We start from the raw sequence: 23,211 nt of genomic DNA on the forward strand, positions 1-23,211 counted from the left end.
ACTTCTTTAGATCGCATTCTTCCAATCACATATTCCTTGGACTTATCGTTTAAGCATATAACATTTATATGAGACGGCTCAAACAATAATCTTTGCCCTTTACATTTAAACTACATTAGTTTGAAATGTCCGTAAAGTATCATCATATGATTGGTTTTAGGGCACATTTCCAACAGTATATTCCCGGTATGCACTTCCACATCTTCAAATCTCCACCGATAACAAATGGATAATTAGGATCTGATTTGGTGTTGTGTTGGGTACTCATCTTTTCTTGGTGCTCTTGCACAAGCTCGACACCAAACTCCTTTACCCAAAACAAGTCATGTGGTCCGGTTATTACCGAAACCACTACTTCATCTCCACATTGTAATATTGTTTTATTCTCCATCTTCCAATGGCTCAACCATATCATATCTTCTCCGTCACCTGGGATACCATAGAATACTGGGCTATAGATCCACTTCAGACCCTTGCTCTTGTTTCTCACTTTGATCATTATTGGAGCAATTCTAGGCATAGTAAAATAATTATTTGAATTTTCCTTTGCATAGGTAGCAAAGATGTTCAAGCCTCGAATTCGGTGACTAGCAAGTAGTAAAGGGACAATAAAAGATATCGAGGACTTGGTACTTTTATAGCTGAACCGGCCTGGAACCTCATTCCCAACAAAAAACGTGCTGAATATACCACGTTGATATAGTCCCTATGTATTTGCCACAATCATCACAACATTACTCAGTCATTTCTGTGAAAACAAAAGACTTATGAGAGAGAGAAAGAGAGGCGCACCTGGACGGGGACTTCTTTTGGATCCTTGTATGTGTGTGGATTACGCATTCGAACAGCTGGCATGGATTCGAAGTTGCACAAGCCCAAAAGTTTGATAATTTCCACTTCAACTCTATCAATGGGCTCTAACTTGTAATAGCACTCCCACTCAACAAGATTCCAGTTGTCACCCACACATATTGGACAACATTTCTCAGGGGAATGAAACGTTATTTTTCTTAATGATATGCATCCGGCTATACTTATCCATTGGTGTACTTCCGGCAACCCCACAAGTGATTCGAGCCTATCACAACCCTCGAAAGTGAGTTCATCGATCCTTCTCAAACCTTTGATGAAAACTGGCAAATTGCAAATTGGATTCTTATCTAAATGTAGTCTTCGCAAGTAGAATAGATTACTTAAATCCATAGGAAGGACATCATCAGAAAGATTGCACCCTTTCAAACTTAACTCTACTAAAGAGCATGGAAAAGAACTCAACATAGCTGAACTTCTTTCTGGCCATAATTCACTTATTGGAATTCCATCTGTCTCAAGAACTTTCAGAGACTCCATCTTCTTCATCATCTCTACTGGAAACTCATCAAGATTTGAGCAACCAGATAAAATGAGCGTTTCAAGTGATTTAAGCATGCACATGTTCTTTGGAAGCATGCTAAGATTCTTGCAATCCTTCATATTCAAGTACACTAGTCTCTTCAGGTTTCCAATGGATTCATGAACATTCTTTAGGCTTGTGCAATCTACAAGAATCAGTTCCTCTAGATTGAGGAAAAGTGAGAAGTCAATGGTTTCACTAAGGCCATGATAATGGCTGACGTCAAGGATCTTCAACGATGGAAGAAACTGTGGAAACAAAGGAAAAAAAAGAAAAGAAAAAAGAACAATGAAATAAGTATCTAAGATAAGAAATTAGTCATCGAATTAAAGAAAACATAGTAGTTCATTTTAACACATGGAGTTAGTCAACAAATAAAAAACTAACAAAATAAGGAAAATGAATTGAAATGCATAGAGTAACATACTTTTGTTCCTTTGCATACTTGTCTCAAGCTACTGTATTGCATTTCAAGAACAATTACGTTCTCCAAAGGAAAATCAATTGGTATAGAATCCAAAGGAAATTCAAGCCAACACAACCATCTTAATTCTGTAGGGAAATCTGCATAACATCCATCCAGTCGTACATGACTAAGATGGAGTAGTTGTAAATTGCACATCCTTGCAAATGCATTGGTTTCCAAGACTATCTCATTTGTGTTTATTGGACTATTTGCAGGATGGTTACGCATATCCAGGACAAGACCTTGGATTTTTTTTGTACCCTAAAGGGAAAAAAAGAGACATTACTATGCATAATTTTCACAAGAAGAAATACATATATAGACATAAAAGGCATGTTTCTTACATTCTTTTTCCTCAATACTTGGAAAGAATCCTTATGGCGCCATAATCTACTACGTTTCTCAGGCTCTTCTGATTCTTGGCGAACAATTTCTCTTCCCATAGCACGAATCATGTCATGCATTTTCACCTTGCCGTGTTCATCAAGTGTCACCAAGCATCTATCAATGAGATTTTGAATGCCAATGGTTGTATAGAAATCACATTCATCCAATATTCTAACAATGTAACTTTTGTTCCTTCCTATTAGGAAACAAGCAATGTGGAGGAATAATTTCCGGTCATGGTCATCTTTTAAACTTTCATAGCTTATTCTTAGTTTATTCATGATTTGACCATCAGGAATAACTTTTAGCTTCTCCAATGCACTTTCCCATACACCTATACTTTGCCCTGATAAAGAAGAACCCAAAACTTTTAGAGCTAATGGAAGTCCGTCGCTATGTTGCACTAGCTGTTTTGAGTGCTCCATGTATTCTTCTATGGTATTGTCCTGGCCAAAAGCATGCCAACTGAAAAGCTTTAATGATTCATTGTAATCCAAAGTTTGAACTCTGTGCAACTCTGTAACTTGATCTACCTTTAGCAACCTTTCACGCCTAGTTGTTATTAGTATCTTACTTCCCGGATAAAAATGATCTTTCATCCTTAGGATTGCATCTAATTGGTCCATTTGGTCAAGATCATCAAGAACAAGTAGAACTCTTCTAAAGCTTATGGCCCTTTCAATCTTAATTAATCCCTCACTAACACTGTGTATTTTCACTTCTCTGTCGTTCAAAATATCACAAAGAAGTTGCATTTGTATATGAACTAAGCCATTTGGTCGATCTTCTGTTTCTTTGATATTTTCAATGAAACTACTTCCTTGAAAGCTTCTAAAGTTTGAATTGTAAACATGTTTTGCAATGGTTGTCTTCCCTATTCCAGACATGCCATACACAACAAATATACCAACGTTACTTGATCCATCTTGTAACCACAAATTGATGTGTTCCGCTTGAGATTGAATTCCAATCAATTTTGGTTCAACACTCAATGGCATGCGACTTAACTTGTCTCTTATCACTTTAACAATTTTTTTGATAAACTTTGACTCATACCTAAGAATTTGCAAACAAAATGAAAAATGAATTGGCGAAATTAGATAATTAAAACATATGTTGATTGCCTTTGTTTAAATAAGAAAAAAAAGAGGACTGCTGACAAAATTAAATTGAAAAAAAGAAGAAGAAAGGAATACAGCACATAATTTATATGAACTATAGACAAATACATCACAAATCACATCCTAACTTTTTTCCACACCAGCTTTCAAAAAAATTTAAGCAACTGGAAACCAGTAGCTTGATTTTGCAAACAAAATGAAAAAGGAATTGGGGAAATTAGATAATTAAAACATATGTTGATTGCCTTTGTTTAAATAAGAAAAAAAAAAGAAAAAAATAAGAGGACTACTGACAAAATTAAATTGAAAAAAGAAAAGAAAAAAGAAACTTTAACAAAAAGCTCTCAGTCATGTTCACTTTAACGAAAAACCATATTTTTACACTAAAAAATCAATTCTGATACTATTCACTTTACCCTTTATTTTGTCCTTATCGTTAAAACTCAAACTATGACAACCCGTTCCAAATTTTACGTTTTTATTTTATTTTAAAAGCGTGAATTTACGAAATTTCCCTAGAAGCAAGGACTTTGACTTCTGTTGACCATCGTCTAGAGAGACGTATGACTTATTCTTTTAACATATTCTCGTAATACTCGTGGATGTGAACGCATAGGCGAAAGCCGTTTGCGAGTCCGGATTATAACGGTATAGTTACGGACGTTCGAAATTGGTTATTCAAGGTTTAGTGTTAATTAAATTAAATCCCCAATCAGAAATTGGTTATTTAAGATGAAACCCAATCAGAAAAAGGAAAGAAAGAAAAAAAAAATCCCAGCTTTCCCGTGGGTTTTTCCCACTCGCGACCACCCATTTTCCAAGGCCGATTTCGGCCAACTCCGGTGGAGTTTTTCAATGCCACCACCACCATCTTGAAGCTCTCATTCCCCTCTATAAAACCCACCCAAGAACTACCTTGATTAACCATGGTATGAGACGGTTTGAGGCCACGAAAGTTGACGAAAATCAATGGTGCTCCGGCCACCCTTTTCGATTTTCCGGCAAATCGGCAAATCGGCAAAGCGATGGCCGATGCCACCACTTGGGCTTTGTAGCCCATCATCCCAGGAGCAAAACCCAACCAACCTTGACCCCGTTGGACCACCGTAGACGACGAATCGACGTCGGGAAGTTTTAGGCACCCGCCGGCTTTGTGGGAAAAATTGATCATCTTCCGTCCACTTTTGGACTTCGTGGCAGGTATGAAAGTTACTCCACTCTCTGAGATCTTCATTTCTGTGAAGTTTGAGAATTTTTGGAAATAGTTGGATTTTCCGGCGAGTCGGGGCGGCCGACCGCCACCGGCGGCGGCGCGTGGCCAGTGGGCCGCCAATGCTATTTTTAGGCTATGTCAAATGTCTTGAATTCACTTTTGTCATTTGAATGACGTAGGTTGATAGTTGGAACCTAAATTCGTTACGATACGTTACTTGATAAAAATGTGAATCTATGATCCGACCGTTGGATCGTCACCAAAATTGGATAAATTATAACACGTAATATTTAAAGATCATAGGAATTTATGGATCGGGAATCCGACTTATGGATCTTCCTGAATTGGATTTGTAAGTTAGTAAAATAAATGTTCACGGCCACTTGTTTTAGGCAATTGGCGGAGATCTGACCGTTGGATCGTAATGAAATTTTAATATGTTATTCTAGAAACATATTGTGGATCGTTGGGAGTTGCGGATTGGAAATCTGATATGCGGATCTTCCGGGTTAAGTTATACAGGGTTGTAAACCCTACCGTCGATCTTTGATCGACGGTTGACTTGTGGTCAATGGGTCTCAAACTATTTTAGAATGTCGTTGAGGTTGTGTTTTATGTGAATTACGTATTCTATGGATAAGAGTTCTGAGATGTGATTTGATAATTGGCCACAGGGACCGATCATTCAGGACGCCTCGATGCGTGCGCTAGAGAAGTATAGCGTGGACTCCAGGTGAGTGGATCTTTTCCTTTTTATTGTGCATATTATTGAGAGTTCTATCGACACTTTTAAATTCATTAGGCATATTACTTTCATATATAATTATTGTGAATGCTTGAAGTACTATATGAACTACGAATGGCTTGATCCCTGTCTAGGGTACGTAGGCAGTCTAACGAGACGTTAGATGCAGCCATAAAATATTTGAGACAAAAGCCTTGCTTGGGAAATTGAGTAATGCGAAGGAAATTGGTAAAGACAAGTTTTAGTTTTGTGAATTAGTTAGTTAAATTAGAGTTAATTGGGTTGTCATGGATAATTATCCCTGAAAATAAGTAGTTTGGGAGTAAGGCGTTACTGATTGTACACTTCACACCATATTGTTTATAATTGAAAATACTACGACATGGTTGAGTAGTAGATTGCATCATGATATATCCATATGTATATTACTTGCATATAATTATTAGGAATGCTTTCAAGTGCAAAGGTAAACTCAGGACACCTAGGTAAGTTTAGGTGAGTTTATGGTATTAGTTGAATCGATTGAGTTATAGCATGACTACAATTATGTGTTAGGCAACTTCGATACTGTCGTACTGGTTGCCATGAGTTCCACAGGTTATATTGAGATGCATTGAGAGCTCATAAACCTGCACCCCGGTGTTAGTGCTCCCGCCCGTGGCCAGGGCACAGTTCTTCACGTGATGTTCACCTCCCGCAACTTAATCTCACCTTGGATTCAAGGTAGGTGCACAGTTTTGTCGTACAGACCACTTTAGGTGGTTCCGACTCGTAGGTGACCCGCGATTATTCGCCCAGTCTTCACGTGATCCTAGCACTTGAGCGTATTTATTTACACCCAGTCCTGTCGTACATACCACTTTAGGTGGTTCCGACTCGTGTGCAGGTATACTTATTGAGCTATTGGCTAGCCATGATTGATGAGATGTGGATAAGTCGTACAGGTCACTATAGGTGACTCCGACTTATATGCTAGCCATGATTGATGAGATGTGGATAAGTCGTACAGGTCACTATAAGTGACTCCGACTTATATGCTAGCTAGGATTGATGAGATATGGATAAGTCGTACAGGTCACTATAGGTGACTCCGACTTATATGCTAGCCAGGATTGATGAGATATGGATAAGTCGTACAGGTTACTATAGGTGACTCCGACTTATATGCTAGCCATGATTGATGAGATACGGATAAGTTGTACATGTCATTTTAGATGACTCTGACTGATATATCACTTTGTATTGATTTAGTTCATTTGGCCTACTTATTAATGTATGGTGGATTTGATGGCAAACCGTGGTTTTGGTCATTTCTGAGTATGGTTTGGATATATGTATATATGTTGTACTGTCTTATGGAAAACGATACGGGTTTTACATTTAGGGGCATTACTTTTAGAGAGGTAGTAACTTTGGGAAACTTGGTTTTATTGCTTACTCACACCTTCTGTTTGGTGCCTTCCAGGTTTTAGCTGCTGAGTTTGTATCGACAAGAATCTGTGGCGAATCTTAGTATTGATGGATATTTTTTAGGGTATGATTCTTACCCACACTACTGTACCTTACTTATGCTCTGACATCGCGTGTGAAATGGGTTCGCTCCCACTCGTAGCGCACTCTGGTACTTAGACACTTTTAGATTCAAATTTATTCACTTTTTATGCACTATCACATTTTATGGCTTCGTCACCTTCCAGGTGTCGGCCAGCACAGCTCGATTCAGGGTCCAAGTGGACTTTCTGGGTCGGGGTGTGTCACAAACCTTTTTCATTAGCTTTCCTAAAAAAGAGGAATACATCGCATAATTTATACGAACTATAAACAAATACACTACAGATCACATCCTAACTTTTTTGCACACCAGCTTTCAAAAATATTTAAGTAAAAAGAGGATTGCTGACAAAATTAAATTGAAAAAAAAAAAAAAGAAAAAAGAAATTTTTAACAAAAAGCTCTCGGTACTGTTCACTTTAACGAAAAATCACATTTTTACATTAAAAAATCAATTCTGATACTATTCATTTTACCCTTTATTTTGTACTTATCGTTAAAACTTAAACATTTTTCATTAGTTTTCTTAAGTCCTTATCGTTAAAACTCAAACATTTTTCATTAGTTTTCGTAAAAAAAAAAAAGAAATACATCGCATAATTTATACGAACTATAGACAAATACATTACAGATCACATCCTAACTTTTTGCCACACCAGCTTTCAAAAATATTTAAGCAACTAGAAACCAGTAGATTAACATGGAAAATGACTAATCCTTGAGTTGAGTTGAGTGTGATTTCTTTAAGTTGACCTAAATTGAGATTATTATTCACTACTGAGATTGAATTAATAAATATATAAAAATCTAGGTCACTACGGATCATACATCAAATTGACCCAAGAAAGAGAAGAGAAATGGAGATAATGAAAGTTACCCATCAGCTTGATTTTGTAAGACCATGCCTGCTAGATCTGCAATCTCTGCAAGTGCCCTCCTCCATCCCTCCACCTTTTCCGGTGACTGATTTTTCTGGCTTCTAGCAAATGCTTTTCTAACACTTCCTGTCTGCTTCCTCACGTGGGACGGATCGACATCGTAGAAGACTGGTAAAACTACATGGTCCGAGGTGGTCCGCTTGCGTTCAAGGATCAGCACAAGCTCATCAAGACACCAACTGGATGATGCGTAATCTTTCGAAAACACGACAACAGAAGTTCGTGACTGCTGGATCGCTTTCCGCAGTCCTGGCTTTATATCTTCTCCTCTCTCAAGTTCATCGTCGTCTCGGAACGTAAGAAATCCTGCATTGTTCAAGGCTGTGTAGAGGTGGTCGGTAAAAGTCTTGCGAGTTTCTTCGCCTCTGAAGCTCAAGAACACGTCGTAGCTATAACCCTGAAAAGTGTTGGAATCAGAGGAGGTTCCTGGAGATGTTTTCACAAGAGCCATTGATGTGGATCAATGTTCAAACAAAAAAACTGGTGTTTGCTAGGTGCAATGCAAATGTCCGTGAGCAGGGGAAATATGTAATTGGGTCCTTTCCATCTACTTCCAGAAAAATTTGCAAACAATTATAAAATGGGTCGTTCCCATCCGTTGACCCATAAAGCGTTTCTGTAAGTCATGGTCGGTTGCTAGTGGCAGAGATGAAAAGAAAAAGAAAAGATTACTTCTTGTTTTATGTGTGATTTTATAAATAAATAACAATTATATTGATCGTTGCTCATCTTTTTGTGATAAAATGCACTTCTAATTGCGCAAACATCTTTTGTGATAAAAGGAAACATATTTTGATCGTTGCTCAATGCTCATTTCTCGTCCCTAAATTGTTGAAACCATTTCTACCAATCAGCCCACCAACTAGTGTTTCCAATATCACCATATCAAAGGTTTATATATTCAACTGCAAGATTGATTATCCTAAAGATGATGTGATTATGAGACAAAATTTAAAACTTGATATAACCACATAATAATGTGGCACTTGTAATGTTCAGTTAGTTTCATCACGAAAGTTTATAAAAACTTGAATCTTGGTATATGTATGGTTGAACTTAAGGTGATTGATCGAATTGTTGTGTAGTTATAGGTTTGTTGTATAGTAACGAGATTCGGCAAGTTGTGTCTATATCCTCGGAGTAGGAATATTGGTTTCTCATTATACGAAATATAATTTACAACGTAAGAAACAAGGGAAGTTGGGAGCATTTTGCTCCCTTCCGGCAGTAGACATTATGATTTTTTATTTTTTATTTTTATGCATTTCCCTCTTTTCCTCTACCCTCCTAAGCTTCCTTCACATTTTCCCTTCTTTTCCGCTTTTCTTCTTTTTCCTACTCATTTTCTCTATTCTCCAAATTTTCCTCTCATTTTCCTCCTTCCCTTTCTACTTTTCCCTTCTCCTTTTCTCCTTTTCTCCTTTTCCTTCCCTCTACCCTTCAGAGTTTCCTTCCCATTTTCCCCTCATTTCCTCTCATTTTCCTCCTTCCCTTTCTCTACTTTTCCCTTCTCCTTTTCTCCTTGTCCTTCCCTCTACCCTCCAGAGTTTCCTTCTCATTTTCCCCTCTCTTTTGACGTCATTATATTTGGGTTGAGATGTGGACCTATTATTGATGGATGGACAGCCAAGTCAATGCTTGTTTTGGTCAAGCAATTGGAAATATCTCTTTTGCTTAGGGAAGTGATGGCCACTAGTGGTAAGTGACGAGAGGGAGACCCCATCCAATGTTTTTCTTGATTATTCATTATTTAAAAGCAGATGAATATTGTTACAGTCTAATAGTATTTCTCTTTACTTGTAAGTGAGAAGTTTTAGGTTTGATTCTCGTCAAATGCGAATTTGAACCATGTTATTGCTAGCTCATTGTGAGGCTTAGCCAACTCCCTCTTCTTAATATATACAATATCGTTTATTCAAAAAAAAAAAAAAAGTGGATGAATAATATCAACTTGATCTCCTTTCATATTTCATTTCAACGCCGAAAAATGTCCAATTTGGTATACTGGTACTTTTGTTGATTATTTTGTTACTTTATTGGAAATTTTAACGAAAAGTTTACGATATTGTTTACTTTAACGAAAAATCACATTTTTACAATAAAAAGTCAAACCTGGTACAATTCATTTTACTTTTTATTTTGTTCTTATCGTTAAAACTCAAAGTTTTTAAGTTCTTTTTATTAATTTTTCTTATTTTATTTTATGAGAGATTCTTTCAGATAACTTAATTTTATTTTTAGAGGCGTCATTACTCATTCAATATTTGCCACAATTTTCAAAACGTACGTTACCTTTCTAATGGACGATTGCCACATTATGGGTTTGTGAGACAAAGACAATCTCTCCCCATCCGGTTGATAAGAATGGTGGAAATAAAGGATATGGCCATACATGACATCCAAACTGTTGAAAGACACTTCCATTTTTTTAATGTCTTGAACATATTGTATTTTATAATTAGGATAAATGAGCGCTTTACAAATTAATCAATGCACTGAATAATATAGTAGCAAAGTCCTATGTCATAAGATAGAGTTCACTACAAGAAAATAAGATAGAGTTTGTGTTTTTTAATCCAAACTGTTGATGAATGTCTAAGATAGAGTTCACTACAAGAAAATAAGTGAAATATTATCCTACACACTTGTAATTAAAAAGACAAATAACATGTGTTAGGATTTAACAAGATAAAACTCACCACTGAGAAAATCCTCAGACTCTTAAATCAGGACAAACAATAAGAAAAATGAGTACAAAAAGACTTACAAAACTCATCAACTAGACCCACATACTAGTAGGCAATTTTTTCACTGCGCTTTGCTACTCAATCTCTCTTTAGCCTTCAAGTGGAAGTGGCACGACACTAACGTGGCCGTCAATCACTATCTCCTCGAAATTTGCAAGATATTAACGTGATCATGCAGAATGTATGAAATGTAATGATTTTTTGAAATCAACCACTTACAAAAATCACAAGGCACATTCTCATAATTGATTTCTATTGAAGCACAATGAAAAATCAGTGATTAAAAACTAAAATATTTTCTTTGAAAACACATGGACACAAAACTGATTTTTCTCAAATAAAGACTCTTATGCCGACTCACTTTAAAACCCAGAACATGCAACACATAAGTTTTGAATAAACAGTCAAGAAAATATAACTTTCTCTTTCTAAATGCAGTGCTGCCGACTACATGTGCCGTATATGAAAGCTGCTGTATGAATTCTGCTCACAATATAACTCTCAGCAACTACAGAAAACCACTCATGCTCTCAGCGGCAACAATAACCAAAACCAAACAAACTACTTTAATGCATGCAGCACCCAAAACTGAAATCCATATTCTAATGCACTCGGTGGTGTGCTAATGCATATGCATTGACGAACATACCTGAGTGGACGTCTCTGAACATGAAAATTTAACCTCAATACGAAAGAAATAAATCCGAACATGAATATAAGATGAAAGCATGCAAGCAGGAAAGACGACAGAACCTTCCGGCCGACAACGTAATCCCCGAATGACAAACTTAACTCCACATCAGTTACAGCGTGGAAGGTGTACATAACCTGCGGTAGGCGAAAAGAAACAGTAACTAGAAACTAAGGAGTCGAACAGACTAAAACTTGGATACAACAACATTAGCATAAAGATACCTCTCCTAAGAAATAGTCCCTCAACCCTGTCAATTCATCATAGGTTTCAGAAGCAAAGCTACGGCTGAGATCCTCATACGATGGTGGTGGAGGCATAGTGTCCTCTGTATGCGGACTATGCGATGCTTCAATTTGCTGCTTTTCTGACAAAATCTGTCCCAACAAATAGTGTCAATGATCTCTGCTTTTAGTAGCAAGACACTAGAATAATATACAGCCAAATGAATTGGGAAAAGAAATTTTCATGCTGAAAGGAAAACTTTAGGATATTTCATACCTCGCCTTCAAGCTGATCAAGTATCTGAAGAACGTTCTGGATGACAGTTGCACTCTGCTTCAACCTTGAATGGGGACCAAAAATGACAAGTTTACAAAATTAATTTCCTTTTCAGTCTTAGAACAGGCCAAGGTCTTAATACTTAAATAAAAAAGGGAAGGCAATCCCTTACCATTGCAAGAAGCCGCTGAAGAGTCAATCTTTGTTGTTGACCTTCAACAGCAGCCATAGTTGCACTAGCTTCTTTTCCCAATATTGCAACGCTAGACTGCAGCTCCTGAAGCTTGGCTTCAGCAGCTTCTAGTTTCATGATAATATCAGCATTACCTGCAGAATCCCGTGCTTTGGTCTGGCATCTGGAAACATCTATAGCCTATCCCGGTGGAAGTTAGTATATATAGACAAATCTAAAGGAGTAATAAAAAAACCAACAACCAAATTACAACAAAGCTTCAAGAAACTGCATATACCTGAGCTTCAGCTTCTTGCCGCATTCTAGCATATTGTTGAGCAAGATGTCTAGCATCCTCCAAGGGCGCTCCCACTATCATTGCTCTTAAAGGCTCTGCAACCTACACAGGCAAATTGATAAGCACAGAAAGAGTTATTATGCAAACCTATAGAAAGAAACGGTGAACCAGTTTGTCATATGATGCATAACAACACAAAAAGCAGTCCAGTTCTTGAACCACACATGAAAATGGAAACAATTTTTACTGTAAATTTCTTTCAAAATGATCAAATGCACACGGAAATTAGTCAGTTGAAATTCCATTTGTATGAAACCGGCCCTGGCAATATTTAATTTTTACTTAACATGAAGCATTGTATAGTAATAATTTAACTTAAACCTGTGTGCCAAGGGCTTTAAGTAGAACTCCGCACTCTCTTTCCATTTGGGCTCGAGCTCTTCCAAAACTCAGTACAGCTCTCGCCAGTGTGTTACCACTGGTGCAAGTCTTTTCAGAACCATATTTCCTGCTATCTTCAGAAAGCTTGGTACCTGTTGAAAAAGTATTATGTATAGCAACTGATAAAACCAACATGTATTCACATCCAAACTCCCAAGAAATGACAACGCATTTCAAGCAACATACCTATTTCAACGTGCTTTGAACCGGCCACAATGTAACCTTCCACTCCGCGGACAATTTCCTTTTGGTAATGCTGTTAAAGAAGAAGCAAAAAACGATAGGTAACACAACTAACGTGATGCTCGTTTAAAGCACAGACAAAAAATAAGCGTAGCAACCTTGGCAGCACGAGTTGATATGTACAGCTTCTCGAGTTTCTGATGCTGTTGAAATTCATTTTCATCCGAGGCAACATTATCCGATGCCCCATACATGCCACCAGAAAATTGTTTGAACACAGCCTGACGGTGTTCACAAAATAATCAAAAGCAAACTCGATAAAGCTTCGACTAACTCTTATGCATTAACGAAGCATAGAACGTTGAATTATATGCCATTTTCGCTTGAAGTTTTCCGAAAATGTAAAAATTAAGCATCCAATTAAATCCGAAAATCGATAAGTAATTAGCAACGCCTAGCTCAAAATTTCAGAAATTCAGCAACATTACACTCCAACACATCCCCAAACAGAGCAGAAATAGTGAAAAATCTATTCGAATTCGAATCGATCCAATTCAACTCGAACAATTATATAAATATTATTTCATTAAGCAATCTCAGTATCTCGCAATCAACGCAGATTATGTTCATATCAAAATCCATACAGAAATACAAATTCGGAATCAAACGAGAGAGAGTACCTGCTGTTGCTTGGCGACCTGATCTCTGAGCTTCCTGATTGCCTCCATCAACGGTTGGTCGGAGCTCAGCGGTAAGACTTGATCTGGAGGCTGATTTGTCTGTTATTTTCCGTTAAATGACCGCCACGTCGCCGCCGTCGTGGTGCGATTACCTTTCTTTCTTTTTTTGGTTTTGGAAACCCGATTACCTTTCTTCCTTTATCTTGAATTAAACGTTATGTCTCCCACTCCTCTTCATTTCATTTCATTTCATTCCTTTTTGAATTTAGTTTATGTGCAGCTGTTCATTGCTTTCTTTCTTTTTCCTTATAAAATAAAATAACAATACTACTACGATAACTTGTAAATAGTGGGTTTTAGTTTTTATTTAAAAATAATATCACTAAAAATATTTATGTGGATCCATTGGGCCTCATAGCGTTAATAAGCCCTGCTTTGAATTCAGTAATTAAGCCCCTTCTTTTTTCAATTTTGTTGAGAGCCCATTCTGATTTCACTTTTTAATTTTTAGTCTATAGTTTGGAGTTTTCAGTTTTTATTTTTTTTGAAAATTAAAAACTGAAAAATTCTTTTTGTAACTATTTTTAGTTTTCAGTTGTTAAAGAAAAAATTAAAATTGAAAATCAAAAGCGAAAATTGTAGGCCAAATTTTGAAATCTCCATTTAGTTTTTTATATTTTTAAACTAAAAACGAAATGTTTATCAAATGGTCTCTTAATTTAAGAAGCATAAAATTGAAAGTTGTGTGTAAAGAGGAGCACTATGCTCTAAAGAGAAGAACACCCCCAAAACTACATGGCAAGTAGGGGTAAACATGTGAACAGAAAAATCAATGAACATAATCAAATCAAATAAGTCAATTTGGCCTAGATTGGTTTTGTTTATTCCATCGCAGAGATATTTTAAAGAATCTGAATCGTCACAAGGACGAAGATCTTCTTAAAAGTCAAGCAGTGGAGAACCAAAAGGTGTGTTTTTCAAAATAATGGCTCTTGTAATATCCATGAAATAGGTTTTATTTTTCAATATGAAATTATTGCTACTTGTTTAAAGCTTCCTTTTAAGCCACACTTTAAAGTTGAAAAAATGATTTATACAGTGAATTATTGTCTGATCGATGTTTATTCTTACTCATATTCTATGTTTTTTTTTTTTTTCATTTTTCTGAAGTCTCTTTGGCACAAAGCTTTTGAGTTCAGAATCTTACTTCAGAAAGCATTTCCATGCCGGTTACTTGGTCTAACTAAGACCTGTCATGCTCTATCTTGTAGAATAGCCACTTTCAGAAACAAATCGATAGACAAATGGCAGAGGAAGACGAAGGTAACCACATGTGCTACTGCTATTAAAAGCAAACTGCATGATTTTAATCAGGGACTAGGATTCTTTCCCCTCTTCTTTCCATCCCCTTTCATCTCCTCCTTTCATATTCTTTATATTGTCTTTCTCTTTCTATAAAAAATTAATATAAGATGTTGACGTGGCTTAACCGTGACCGTTCAAATAGGAGAAGAGAGAAAATAAGGAAAAAAAAGAAGGGAGAGAATCATACGACTTTAATCAGGTCTGGCTCTATAATTGAACTTGTAACCATGCCTTTCCTTATGACGGACTTGTGCCATGCTTTGCCAGATATTTACCAAGAATTCATTTTTCTTTTTCCAATTGCAGAATATTAGTGAACAAGTTGCTTCTTATGTGAGAGATCCAAGCAAAATGGTTAGGCAGGTCAGATGAGGAAATCAGCAATTGTGTATTTGGCACTGTAAAATTTTAACTCTTACATCTAAATTGAAAAGAATGAAAATTTCACAGTTCCCAAGGTCTCACGTGCATGCTCATATACGAGAAATTTTTCAATGTGACCGGTACACGACATAGTACATTACGTGTCACTAAAAAGTTAATAACTTAAAAAATAAAATTTCTCACCACTTTTATTAAAATATGTAGTATACCACTTATATTCGCGTCACAATTAAGAATTTCTCCTTAGATACAATTCATATTTTTAACATCAAGATGAGTTTTTCTTAAGTTTTGTACGTTTAGTAATTTAAACATGACTAAACATGATTTATGGATGTGCAGGTTCTTGAGGGGAACAACACTACACAGGGAGAGGGACTGATTGCATATACTTGTGGTTAACTATAATCCTATACTAATCTTAGGACCCATCTGTAAATTCGTTGGATTAAATGTCCCACGGAATTTTCATTTTTCCCATGTGCTATTTTAACTTCCAAATGAGGTACAAATTCATTATTTGGGATGCATGCAGTTTATAATTAGTTTTAACGCACAAATGAGGTATAAATTCATTAATTGGGATGGATGCGGTTTATAATTAGTTTGAACATATTTTGGGTTGTTTGTGGTGTTTGCTTCATTTTTTTTTTAAATGGTTCAAATGCGACTTGATGAATTTGTTCCTTTTATTGTTATAAGAAAAGACCATGTAGCCTGTTTTCGAGGACTATAAGTGTTTCAATACTCTTCATGCGCCATTAGCTTTATTTAAAATTTTGATTTGTTTGCCACTTGGATGTGCAGCCTGTGAGGTCTGCTTTTGTTTTTCCTGATGCCGAAATAATTCCCGCCCCCCACCCTCCACACATAAAAAAATAAAAAAAAAAATAAAAAAACGCTACCACGTGTAGAAGCATTTTTTTGTTTTACTTATTTACTGATACTCTGCTAGTATCGCTAATGCTGGATGTATTTTATGCAATATTTGATGGCGTTGAACACATTTAAACTTCGGTATCTAGTTGGAAGGGGCTTTTAGATCTCAAGCGGTTAAGAGTGATTAGCTTTGAACTTGAAGTTTTGAAGGTAGAAAACATCTTGAGAGCAAGGAATGCAAAGATATATCTATACCAAGTCAAATTACAAACTCATGGTGGGCTTGTGGACGAATGTCGCTTCTTTTTTTGGGAGATGGAGGACCAACCTATTAGAGCAAGCGCGAAAAAGAAGCCGACAGCTGTGAGGCGCACCTTCCAGCCTCTCAGGCTGCAGTTATTGCTAGCAACCCTCGTCTTTGGAATTGTGTCATCAGGTTCATTCTCTTGCCCTTCTTTGTCTGAAAAACATACAAATAACATAAAATTTATTGGAAACATTTTTGAAATGAATACGGACACACCTGGAAGTGTTTGGATGGAGTATAATTAAATGCAATACAACAACACAACATACTTGTGTCTTCTTCATCAGAGTCCATGATGAGTATATCAATGTCGTCAGTATCTTTTGTTGCATAACAGCCCAGGAAGTATATTCCCGGTCTGCACTTCCACGTCTTCAAATCTCCACCGATAACAAATGGATAATTAGGATCTGATTTGGAGTTGTGTTGGGTACTCATCTTGTCTTGGTGCTCTTGCACAAGCTCGACACCAAACTCCTTTACCCAAAACACGTCACGTCGTCCGGTTATTACCGAAACCACCACTTCATCTCCACATTGTAATATTGCTTCATTCTCCATCTTCCAATGGCTCAACCATATCATATCTTCTCCGTCACCTGGAATTCCATAGAACATTGGGGCTTGGATCCACTTCAGACCCTTACTCTTGTTTCTCACTTTGATCATTATTGGAGCAATTCTAGGTAAAGTAAAATAATTATTTGAATTTTCCTTTGCATAGGTAACAAAGATGTTCAAGCCTCGAATTCTGTGACTAGCAAGTAGTAAAGGGACAATAAAAGATATCGAGGACTTGGTACTTTTATAGCTGAACTGGCCTGGAACCTCATTCCCAACAAAAAATGTGTTGAATATACCATATTGATACAGTCCCTGTGTATTTGCCACAGTCATAACAACATTACTCAGTCATTTCTTTCCCATTATATATTTAAGACTTATGAGAGAGAGAAAGAGAGGCGCACCTGGACGGGGACCTCTTTTGGATCCCTGTATGAGTATGGATGTTTCATTCGAACAGCTGGCATGGATTCCAAGTTGCACAAGCCTAAAAGTTTGATCATTTCCACATCAACTCTATCAATAAGCTCTAACTTGTAAAAGCACTCCCACTCAATAAGATTCCAGTTGTCACCCACATATACTGAACACCGTTGCTTAGGGGGATGAAAAGATAATTTTTTTAATGATATGCATCCGGCTATACTTATCCTTTGGTGTACGCCCGGCAACCCCATAAGCGATTCAAGCTTATCACAACCCTTGAAAGAGAGTTCATCAATCCTCCTCAAACCTTTGATGAAAACTGGCAGACTGCAAATTGGATTCTCATCTAAATGTAGTCTTCGCAAGTGGGATAGATTACTTAAATCCGTAGGAAGGACATCATCAGAAAGATTGCACCCTTTCAGACTTAACTCTACCAAAGAGGATGGAAAAGAACTCAAGATAGTTGAACTTCTTTCTGGCCACAATTCACTTATTAGAATTCCATCTGTCTCAAGAACTTTCAAAGACTCCATTTTCTTCACCATCTCCACTGGAAACTCATCAAGATTTGAGCAACCAGATAAAATGAGTGTTTCAAGTGATTTAAGCATGTACATGTTCTTCGGAAGCTTCCTAAGATTCTTGCAATCCTTCATATTCAAGTACATGAGTCTCTCCAGGTTTCCAATGGATTCATGAACATTCTTCAGGCTTGTGCAATTTACAAGAATCAGTTCCTCTAGATTGGGGAAAAGTGAGAAGTCAATGGTTTCACTAAGGCCATGAGAATGGCTGACGTCAAGGATCTTCAACGATGGAAGAAACTGTGGCAACTCATCAAGATTTGAGCAACCAGATAAAATGAGTGTTTCAAGTGATTTAAGCATGCACATGTTCTTCGGAAGCATCCTAAGATTCTTGCAATCCTTCATATTCAAGTACACGAGTCTCTCCAGGTTTCCAATGGATTCGTGAACATTCTTCAGGCTTGTGCAATCTACAAGAATCAATTCCTCTAGATTGGGGAAAAGTGAGAAGTCAATGGTTTCACTAAGGCCATGAGAATGACTGACGTCAAGGATCTTTAACGATGGAAGAAACTGTGGAAACAGAGGAAAAAAAAGAAAAGAAAAAAGAACAATGAAATAAGTATCTAAGATAAGAAATTAGTCATCAAATTAAAGAAAACATTGTAGTTCATTTTAACACATGGAGTTAGTCAACAAATGAAAAACTAACAAAATAAGGAAAATGAATTGAAATGCATAGAGTAACATACTTTTGTTCCTTTGCATACTTGTCTCAAGCTACTGTATTGCATTTCAAGAACAATTACGTTCTCCAAAGGAAAATCAATTGGTATAGAATCCAAAGGAAATTCAAGCCAACACAACCATCTTAATCCTGTAGGGAAGTCTGCATAACATCCATCTAGTCGTACATGACTAAGATGGAGTAGATGTAAATTGCGCATCCTTGCAAATGCATTGGTTTCCAAGACTATCTCATTTGTGTTTATTGGACTGTTTACAGGATGGTTACGCATATCCAGGACAAGACCTTGGATTTTTTTTGTACCCTAAAGGAAAAAAAAAAAGAGACATTAATATGCATAATTTTACCCATAAGAAATACATATATAGACATAAAAGACATGTTTCTTACATTCTTTTTCCTCAATACTTGGAAAGAATCCTTGGGGCGCCATAATCTACTACGTTTCTCAGGCTCTTCTGATTCTTGGCGAACAATTTCTCTTCCCATAGCACGAATCATGTCATGCATGTTCACCTTGCCGTGTTCATCAAGTGTCACCAAGCATCTATCAATAAGATTTTGAATGCCAATGGTTGTATAGAAATCACATCCATCCAATATTCTAACAATGTAACTTTTGTTCCTTCCTATTAGGAAACAAGCAATGTGGAGGAATAATTTCCGGTCATGGTCGTCTTTTAAACTTTCATAGCTTATTCTTAGTTTATTCATGATTTCACCATCAGGAATAACTTTTAGCTTCTCCAATGCACTTTCCCATACACCTATACTTTCCCCTGATAAAGAAGAACCCAAAACTTTTAGAGCTAATGGAAGTCCGTCGCTATGTTGTACTAGCTGTTTTGAGTGCTCCATGTATTCTTCTATGGGATGGTCCTGGCCAAAAGCATGCCAACTGAAAAGCTTTAATGATTCATTGTAATCCAAAGTTTGAACTTTGTGCACCTCTGTAACTTGATCTACCTTTAACAACCTTTCACGCCTAGTTGTTATTAGTATCTTACTTCCCGGATAAAAATGATCTTTCATCCTTAGGATTGCATCTAATTGGTCCATGTGGTCAACATCATCAAGAACAAGTAGAACTCTTCTAAAGCTTATGGCCCTTTCAATCTTAATTGTTCCCTCACTAACACTGTGTATTTTCACTTCTCTGTCGTTCAAAATATCACAAAGAAGTTGCATTTGTATTTGAACTAAGCCATTTGGTCGATCTGCTGTTTCTTTGATATTTTCAATGAAACTACTTCCTTGAAAGCTTCTAAAGTTTGAATTGTAAACATGTTTTGCAATGGTTGTCTTCCCTATTCCAGACATGCCATACACAACAAATATACCAACATCACTTGATCCATCTTGTAACCACAAATTGATGCGTTCCGCTTGAGATTGAATTCCAATCAACTTTGGTTCAACACTCAATGGCGTGCGACTTAACTTGTCTCCTATCACTTTAACAATTTTTTTGATAAACTTTGACTCGTACCTAAGAATTTGCAAACAAAATGAAAAATGAATTGGAGAAATTAGATAATTAAAACATAAGTTGATTGCCTTTGTTTAAATAATCCTGACAAAATTAAATTGAAAAAACAAGAAGAAGAAAGGAATACAACGCATAATTTATACGAACTATAGACAAATACATCACAAATCGCATCCTAACTTTTTTCCACACCAACTTTCAAAAAAATTTAAGCAATTGGAAACCAGTAGCTTGATTTTGCAAACAAAATGAAAAAGGAATTGGGGAAATTAGATAATTAAAACATATGTTGATTGCCTTTGTTTAAATAAGAAAAAAAAAAGAAAAAAAAGAGGACTGCTGACAAAATTAAATTGAAAAAAGAAAAGCAAAAAGAAACTTTAACAAAAAGCTCCCAGTACTGTACACTTTAACGAAAAACCACATTTTTACACTAAAAAGTCAATTCTGATACTATTCACTTTACCCTTTATTTTTTCTTTATTGTTAAAACTCAAACCTTTTTCATTAGCTTTCCTAAAAAAAAGGAATACATCGCATAATTTATACGAACTATAGACAAATACAATACAGATCACATCCTAACTTTTTTGCACACCAGCTTTCAAAAATATTTAAGTAAAAAGAAGACTGCTGACAAAATTAAATTGAAAAAAAAAAGAAAAAAGAAACTTTAACAAAAAACTCTCGATGCTGACTTTAACAAAAAATCACATTTTTACAATAAAAAATCAATCTTGATACTATTCATTTTACCCTTTATTTTGTCCTCATCGTTAAAACTCAAACACTTTTCATTAGTTTTCCTATGTCCTTATAGTTAAAACTCAAACCTTTTTCATTAGTTTTCCTAAAAAAAGGAATACATCGCATAATTTATACGAACTATAGACAAATACATTACAGATCTCATCCTAACTCTTTTGCACACCAGCTTTCAAAAATATTTAAGCAAAAAGAGGACTGCTGACAAAATTAAATTGAAAAAAAAAAAATTAACAAAAAGCTTTCGGTACTGTTCATTTTAACGAAAAATCACATTTTTACACTAAAAAGTCAATCCTGATACTATTCATTTTGCCCTTATCGTTAAAACTCAAACATTTTTTATTAGTTTTCCTAAAAAAAATGGAATACATCACATAATTTATACGAATTATAGACAAATACATTACAGATCACATCTTAACTTTTTTCCACACCAGCTTTCAAAAATATTTAAGCAACTAGAAACCAGTAGATTAACATGGAAAATGACTAATCCTTGAGTTGAGTTGAGTGTGATTTCTTTAAGTTGACCTAAATTGAGATTATTATTCACTACTGAGATTGAATTAATAAATATATAAAAATCTAGGTCACTACGGATCATACATCAAATTGACCCAAGAAAGAGAAGAGAAATGGAGATAATGAAAGTTACCCATCAGCTTGATTTTGCAAGACCATGCCTGCTAGGTCTGCAATCTTTGCAAGTGCCTTCCTCCATCCCTCCACCTTTTCCGGCGACTGATTTTTCTGGCTTCTAGCAAATGCTTTTCCAACACTTCCTGTCTGCTTTCTCACATGGGACGGATCGACATCGTAGAAGACTGGTAAAACTACATGGTATGAGGTGGTCCGTTTGCGTTCAAGGATCAGCACAAGCTCATCAAGACACCACCTGGATGACGCGTAATCTTTCGAAAACACGACAACAGAAGTTCGTGACTGCTGGATCGCTTTCTGCAGTCCTGGCTTTATATCTTCTCCTCTCTCAAGTTCGTCGTCGTCTCTGAACGTAAGAAATCCTGCGTTGTTCAAGGCTGTGTAGAGGTGGTCGGTAAAAGTCTTGCGAGTTTCTTCACCTCTGAAGCTCAAGAACACGTCATAGCGATAACCCCGAAAAGTGTTGGAATCAGAGGAGGTTCCTGGAGATGTTCTCACAAGAGCCATTGATGTGGATCGATGTTCAAACAAAAAAACTGGTGTTTGCTAGGTGCAATGCAAATGTCTGTGAGCAGGGGAAATATGTAATTGGATCATTTCCATCTACTTCCAGAAAAATTTACAAACAATATTATAAAATGGGCCGTTCCCATCCATTGACCCAAAAAGCATTTCTTTAAGTCATGGTCGGCCGCTAGTGGCAGACATGAAAAGAAAAAGAAAGGATTACTTCTTATTTTATGTGTGATTTTATAAATAACAATTATATTGATCGTTGCTCATCTTTTTGTGATAAAATACATTTCTAATTGCACAAACATCTTTTGTGATAAAATAAAATACATTTTGATCGTTGCTCAATGCTTATTTGTCGTTCTTGAATTGTTGAAACCATTTCTACCAATCAACCCACCAACTAGTGTTTCCAATATCACCATATCGAAGGTTTATATATTCAACTACAAGATTGATTGTCATAAAGATGATGTGGTTATGAGACAAAATTTAAAACTTGATATAACCACATAATAATGTGGCACTTGTAATGTTCAGTTAGTTTCATAACGAAAGTTTGAAAAAACTTGAAAAATGTCCAATTTGGTGTACTGGTACTTTTGTTGATTATTTTGTTACCTTATTGAAAATTTTAACGAAAAGTCTACGATACTGTTCACTTTAACAAAAAATCACATTTTTACACTAAAAAGTCAAACTTGGTACAATTCACTTTACTTTTTATTTTGTTCTTATCGTTAAAACTTAAAGTTTTTAAGCTCTTTTCATTAATTTTTCTTATTTTATTTTATGAGAGATTCTTTCAGATAACTTAATTTTATTTTTAGAAGCGTCATTACTCATTCAATATTTGCCAAGATTTTCAAAACGTACGTTACCTTTCTAATGGACGATTGCCACATTATGGGTTTGTGAGATGAAGACAATCTCTCCCCATCCGGTTGATAAGAATGGTGGAAATAAAGGATATGGCCATACGTGACATCCAAACTGTTGAAAGACACCTCCATTTTTTTAATGTCTTGAACATATTATATTTTACAATTAG

The 23,211-nt window shown here is 36.1% G+C and overlaps 2 protein-coding genes and 1 pseudogene across 3 annotated transcripts; all 3 read right to left on the reverse strand.

Annotated features, from left to right (window-relative positions):
• Window positions 1-70: 70 nt before the first annotated feature.
• LOC125479226 (disease resistance protein RUN1-like) lies at window positions 71-9,153 on the reverse strand. The gene is made up of 5 exons (XM_048588342.1): window positions 7,754-9,153; window positions 2,204-3,302; window positions 1,821-2,120; window positions 793-1,641; window positions 71-706 (listed from the first exon to the last, which is right to left on the reverse strand). The coding sequence occupies exons 1-5, from the start codon at window positions 8,263-8,265 to the stop codon at window positions 143-145; spliced, it is 3,324 nt and encodes a 1,107-aa protein (XP_048444299.1). The 5' UTR covers window positions 8,266-9,153; the 3' UTR covers window positions 71-142.
• A 1,166-nt stretch (window positions 9,154-10,319) lies between these two features.
• LOC125468099 lies at window positions 10,320-13,826 on the reverse strand (annotated as a pseudogene).
• Window positions 13,827-16,298: 2,472 nt separating this feature from the next.
• LOC103930118 (disease resistance protein RUN1-like) lies at window positions 16,299-23,035 on the reverse strand. 2 transcript variants are annotated; one of them, XM_048588331.1, is made up of 6 exons: window positions 21,643-23,035; window positions 19,121-20,219; window positions 18,735-19,034; window positions 17,431-18,279; window positions 16,732-17,338; window positions 16,299-16,615 (listed from the first exon to the last, which is right to left on the reverse strand). In XM_048588331.1, the coding sequence occupies exons 1-6, from the start codon at window positions 22,152-22,154 to the stop codon at window positions 16,428-16,430; spliced, it is 3,555 nt and encodes a 1,184-aa protein (XP_048444288.1). In that variant the 5' UTR covers window positions 22,155-23,035; the 3' UTR covers window positions 16,299-16,427. The 2 variants fall into 2 exon arrangements, with proteins under 2 accessions (XP_048444288.1, XP_048444287.1); XM_048588330.1 differs by having other exon boundaries at window positions 17,431-18,555.
• Between the last annotated feature and the right edge of the window lie 176 nt (window positions 23,036-23,211).

The sequence above is a fragment of a genome, unplaced genomic scaffold (assembly GCF_019419815.1).
Source record: "Pyrus x bretschneideri cultivar Hongxiangsu unplaced genomic scaffold, Pyrus_bretschneideri_v1 Contig28, whole genome shotgun sequence".
NCBI lineage: Eukaryota > Viridiplantae > Streptophyta > Magnoliopsida > Rosales > Rosaceae > Pyrus > Pyrus x bretschneideri.

Coding starts and splice junctions, on each gene's coding strand:
- LOC125479226 (XM_048588342.1), bottom strand. CDS start 8,265: ATGGCTCTTGTGAAAACATCTCCAGGAACCTCCTCTGATTCCAACACT. Junction 3,303..7,753: donor TTACAAAATCAAGCTGATGG/GTAACTTTCATT, acceptor GCAAATTCTTAG/GTATGAGTCAAAGTTTATCA. Junction 1,642..1,820: donor AAGTATGCAAAGGAACAAAA/GTATGTTACTCT, acceptor TTGTTTCCACAG/TTTCTTCCATCGTTGAAGAT.
- LOC103930118 (XM_048588330.1), bottom strand. CDS start 22,154: ATGGCTCTTGTGAGAACATCTCCAGGAACCTCCTCTGATTCCAACACT. Junction 17,339..17,430: donor CAAAAGAGGTCCCCGTCCAG/GTGCGCCTCTCT, acceptor GCAAATACACAG/GGACTGTATCAATATGGTAT. Junction 16,616..16,731: donor CTCTGATGAAGAAGACACAA/GTATGTTGTGTT, acceptor TATGTTTTTCAG/ACAAAGAAGGGCAAGAGAAT.